Raw genomic sequence first — 5416 nt, forward strand, 5'->3', positions numbered from 1 at the left:
CAACGTCACATGGACTTGCACAAACATATCCTGCTTTGTGTCTGCAGGTTTCAGACGCATTGCCTCACCCAAAGCCTGAGGCTAAGCTGCAATGAGTTGGAATGAGACCAGATGAGAGGGAGGAATGAACTACTGGGACAACTCCTCCACTTCAAAAAGCCTCTCCACTTTTACTTCAGGGGATTTTGGCTGAGGTTATGCCACATGACCTGTTTCTAATAACATTTCTTTCTTTTTGCCTTTCTGTAAAACATGCCACACTAGAGTGGAGTCATTAATCTTGTTAAATCTTTCATACTAATATCTGTTGAGCTGCTTTGACTGCTAAAGTCGCTTGAAATGAGTCTGAATCGCTAATTCACTCCAGTGCCATTTCATTTCATTTCAGCAGTGGCAGATTTGGACTGCTCCGTGCACAAGAATATTAAAAAAAAATATATATATATATATATATATATGTGGGCACAGCTACAGCAGGCTATATTCATGCTGTAACCCCAATCCATTCAAGTTCACAACACACTGGCTGGAAATCCCCACCTCATGACTGAGCTTCCTGGTTACTGGCTGGTGGAGGCGCCTTTTTTTCTTCTTCTTCTCCTCTCCCTCTCTCATTCTTTTCTTTAAACATTAACAAGCCAGGAAAATATTATCTAATCATAACTAAAAGGCTAACAGTGTACATCCTGAATTCACCCTGGTGAGCTGGCACAAATAAAAGAGAGAAAATGCGGGCTGTAAAGTCGCTCCAATAAGCCTGTAAATTGTGCCCATGTGCTACAATAACACATTTTTGAGACCCTCTGTATAAATATAAGATCTGCCATTGGATTACAATTGCTGTTTTTCTCAGGGTCGACCCACCTCATTCAGTGCACAGTAGTAGTAGCAGCAGCTCACTGCGTCGAGGCGCGGTGCATTGAGAAAAACAAGCTGCAGCCTGAACCGGATAATGCTCTGAATTTAGGACAAAGCAGCAACCGGAGGAGCTTGAAAGTCGCTTTTTTTTTTATTATCCCCTGGCGGTCTGTTGCTAACCTACAGCCATATTTCTTTTAGCAGCGTGCAGGCTGGTACCGGTGGACCTATTTTTTTTGCAGGTTTGATGATAATAATAACAGTAGCGTGGGTTATTCCGGAGTCTGAAGCTGAACTGGGTGCCTTTTTTGTTGGCAGAAGCTCAGGTGATTAAGTTAAAATATTAAAAAAGGGAGAGAGAGAGAAAAGTGGTGAGTGACAAGAGGCTGCAGTAAAGTGGGGGGAGAGGTGGTGGTGGTGGTAGTGATGGTGGTGGAGGGGGGGTGGAGGGGTCTGTCGAAGAAATCAAGTCAATAGAAACTGAAGTGGATGTAGGCGCTTAGTGCTGTGACGTCACTTTCTACATTGAGCCAGTAGTAGAGGAGAGTCAGTGGAGATAGATAGAGGAGCGCCGTAGTAAAGTACACACCGTCATGAACTTCTCCCTCTAAAACTTCAACCTTGTTGCTCTAGAAGTCGGAGAGAGGACGAGATTACATTTTTTTGTTGTTGTTCGACTAACGGAAATTGCTCTTTATTCGCTTTCTTTTTGCGGGGGAGTTCGGGAGGAAGGAAAAAAAACAAGAGAGAGCGGGGGAAGAAGGCAACATTTTGGGTTTCTTTTCGGGGGGTCGACGACGAGCGCTATGTCGTCCGCGGCGGTCGCTGCTTCTTCCAGGAGGCAGTCGTGTTATTTATGCGACTTGCCCCGCATGCCTTGGGCCATGATCTGGGATTTTACCGAGCCCGTCTGCAGGGGATGTGTCAACTACGAAGGAGCAGACCGCATTGAGTTTGTCATCGAGACGGCCCGACAGCTTAAAAGGGCTCACGGTTTTCAGGAGGGCAGGTCTCCCGGGCCGGGGAAGTCGCAGCTCTCCGGGAAGGAGATCCAGGCGATCAACCACGCTGCGGGGGGAGATCCGGGCTCCCGGCCGCCGCAGCCTCTGGACCGCTACCCTCTGTCCGACCGCCCGCCCAGGCTGGGTCCAGAGTATCAGCCTAGAGGGCAGACAAACGGCATCCAGCTCCCTAATGGATTTCCTAAGCCTGACGAGCCACCAGAGCTGAACCGCCAGAGCCCCAACCCGCGCAGGAATAACACGGTGCCCCCGAATTTAGTGCCTTTGCCTAACGGGGGCTTGACCCCGGGGCATGCCGTCAACGGCAGGAACCCGATCGGGCTTTCCTCCACTCTGGCGGGCGGTAGTCCCGCCGACATGGGCAAGAGACCCGCCTCGGTCTCCAGCACCGAGCACGACAGAGAGCTGAAGGAGAAGCACAGACCCGACAGTCTCACGCCGGAGATCTCGGAGAGCCACAAAAACAGGGCAGACCCGGACTGGATGGGCAAAGGCAAAACGGTGAGGGACCTGATGGCTCTGCACACCACGTTCGAGACCAGGTACAAGAAGGACCATGTGCCCATGCCACAAAGAGCTATGGTCTATGAGCCCGGCCCCACTCTTTCCAAGTCAGGTGAGCATTAAAAGGCAGGAATATTTTATCTATACTGTGCATTTTTAAAATTGTAATTTTTATTACCGATTTATTAATTTTCCACCCAGGAATGTGTCAAGATGGTAAAAATGGTATTTATAAAGCCATGCCCTAATATTATAAGGGCTATAAATAAATTTTTTGAATCCTTTGCTGTGTTTGTTATTGTTTTGTAGCCTGTGGTGCAGCACGAATTGGCAAAATTCACATCTCCCTTTCAGGCTAATTGTTGATCCTTGTATGAGCTGTGCAACTCAACTGCTCTGTTTAACCCTTTCCTACCTCCAGACAGAGGAAAACATCCCCGGGGGAGCAACAAGAGAAAAGCATCACCTGAACCGGAGGGAGAGGCGACAGCTGCCAAGCTCAACGGAGAGGGACAGCAGTGGTTACCACCACCTACTGACGGACTGAAAATGCCTCCAGTTCCCCCGCCAAGCTTCGCCTCTCCCCCTTCCACAATATCCCCTCACTCCCGCACCACCCCACCGGAGGCAGCTCAGAATGGTCAGTCCCCCATGGCGGCGCTCATCATGGCTGCAGACAACGCAGGTGGGAACAGCTCTCCCAAGGACGCCAACCAAGTCCACTCCACCACCCGGAGGAACAGCAGCAGTCCCCTGTCGCCGTCCTCCATTAATCAGAGGAGGCTGGCGCAGAGAGAGGCGCCGAGTGCAGGCACCCCCCATGTGCCAGGCATGGACCAAGTGCACCCCCCACAAAGCATTCCGGACTCCTCTGTACCCAGCAGCATACCTCTGTGCTGCACGCTGTGCCACGAGCGTTTGGAGGACACACACTTTGTTCAGTGCCCGTCTGTGCCCTCTCACAAGTTCTGCTTCCCATGCTCAAGGGAAAGCATAAAGCAGCAAGGCGCCACGGGTGAAGTGTACTGTCCAAGTGGAGAGAAATGCCCCCTGGTTGGCTCGAACGTACCATGGGCTTTCATGCAAGGAGAAATCGCCACCATCCTTGCAGGAGATGTCAAAGTAAAAAAGGAGAGGGACCCTTGATTTTTTTCTTTTTTTTTGTCTGAACACTTCTTTGGGGAGGGGAAGCAAAAAAATATGAGTATAAATATATAAATATCACATACATACCATTCAAACAAACTAACGGACTTGTACATATTGGACCCAAGGGAAGAGTATACTTCGTAAAACATGGTTGTATAATTTTTGATTTTTGAATACATTGTGTTTCTATATTTTTGAAGATAAAGGTATGTACTCATTATAATGAACTACGTTCCTCTTTGTTGATGTTTAACAAAAAATTCTTGATGTACTTCTAGGTCTGGTGGCAGTTCCTGTTTAACGTAGAATGTGACTAATGCTACTCTACGAGCACTTGGCAAAACTAAAAATGCTTTTAGCTGTACTTGTATGCACTTGTTTAAAAATTGCCAAATACAATTTCTGATCTTGTATGAACATATTGTCTGAGCTTGCTTCATTTTGAGTGAATAAGTGACACAAGGGGCTGTGGACAGATGACGAGATAGCGCTCTCGGCTCTGACATGCAGGCTTGTTGTTGTGACGGCTCAGGAGACTTGATTTACGCTGCACACAACACAACACAGCACAACATGAGCAGGCTACTGTTTCAAGCTGCAGGACGGAAGAGCCTTTTTTTTTCTGTCTCTCTTTATGCACACATGTCTTATGTGATTCATGGAGAAGCTTGGCTGGGAAAAAAACAAGAAAAAAGAAAAAAACTACAAGACACACTGTCCTCGACTTTTGTGCATCGCTGTAACTGATTGCAGAACTAGGTGCCAAGTCATGTTCAGTCAGCTGGAATCTGTCGAGTCAGTAATGAAAACGTGCATGAATGTCAACATGATACAATAGTACAAACCACGCCGTGTGACCGCAAATTTGGACTTTTCCTGAAAATAACCACCCTTGGGGTTTTTTTCTGGTGACGTGTATTTTCCAAGCTTGTATGCAGATTGTGTCTGACGTCACAAAGGTGTTTGGCTTTTTTTGTTTTATTACACATATAACTTATCTCTCTCTCTCTCCCTATATATATATATGTGTAAGGAGAGAGAATTTTTTTATTAAAAAACATACTTTTGGTTTAGTCTGCATTTGACAAACTCCAGATAATGAATAAAATCAGCTTCACAAACCAACTCCAAGCATACGTTAGGTACAATTAGCACTGCAGCAACACACTGTTTGCTTTCGGTTTTAGCCTTTTGTGTCACACTGAACATGCACTCATAATGCAGCACCCTTCCCCACGCTGAGAACGGAGTAAACATCCACGCTGCCTTACATGCCAGCCTCGCTCTGTATGCCTTCAAATGTAAATGCAACTGCTGCTGCAATTTCTTTGACAGTGGAGTCACACACAAACGTGCACAAAACCCCCTACAAACTCTTGTATCGCTAATGGCAGCCCTTACTGGTCTCTACAAGCATTGAGGAGCTTACAGTGGGCCATTAAGTGACAAACTGCAGCTACTGTATGTCTAGATGAAAAGCAATCCTGAGACTATTTTTGCTCTCTCTCAGACAAAGAGCTCCCGAGTAGCTGACCACACAGACCCAGACATGGAGGATGATATCTAGCAGAAAGGAGGGCTTGGTGTTAGCAGGCAGTTGCGTAATTATTTTCAGACGTAATCTGCTTCTTGCTAGCTCCCTGATTTTTCAAACAGAGCACACAATCCAAAAGCAGATTGTTTTTTTTCTTCTTCTTCATTAAAGGCCCACAAACTGCTCTGACATTGTTGCTTTACTGTTCACCGTGGTGCCCATGAATCTGCTATTCAGCCGGGGATTTACTGACCTTCTTGCTCTGGCAGACATGTTTAAGATGGTATTTTTGGAAGGCACCTGAAAGCTGTGATTACCCGCTTCTTTAACAGGCTGCATGGTGTCCCCG

At 46.9% G+C, this 5416-nt stretch overlaps 1 protein-coding gene across 1 annotated transcript; it reads left to right on the forward strand.

Moving 5' to 3' along the window:
• The first annotated feature begins 1376 nt into the window (after nucleotides 1-1376).
• On the forward strand, nucleotides 1377-3950 carry irf2bp2a (interferon regulatory factor 2 binding protein 2a). Its single transcript, XM_080869077.1, has 2 exons — nucleotides 1377-2496; nucleotides 2806-3950. Exons 1-2 carry the CDS (start codon nucleotides 1665-1667, stop codon nucleotides 3528-3530), a joined length of 1557 nt encoding a protein of 518 aa, XP_080725203.1. The 5' UTR covers nucleotides 1377-1664; the 3' UTR covers nucleotides 3531-3950.
• Nucleotides 3951-5416: the final 1466 nt, after the last annotated feature.

The sequence above is a fragment of the Rhamphochromis sp. 'chilingali' genome (genome assembly GCF_963969265.1).
Source record: "Rhamphochromis sp. 'chilingali' genome assembly, chromosome: 20".
In the NCBI taxonomy this organism is placed as follows: domain Eukaryota; kingdom Metazoa; phylum Chordata; class Actinopteri; order Cichliformes; family Cichlidae; genus Rhamphochromis; species Rhamphochromis sp. 'chilingali'.

Excerpts from the sequence above, each read along its gene's own strand:
- irf2bp2a (XM_080869077.1), top strand. The coding sequence starts at position 1,665 with ATGTCGTCCGCGGCGGTCGCTGCTTCTTCCAGGAGGCAGTCGTGTTAT. Across the intron at positions 2,497-2,805 it reads CCCCACTCTTTCCAAGTCAG|ACAGAGGAAAACATCCCCGG; the intron begins GTGAGCATTAAA and ends TCCTACCTCCAG.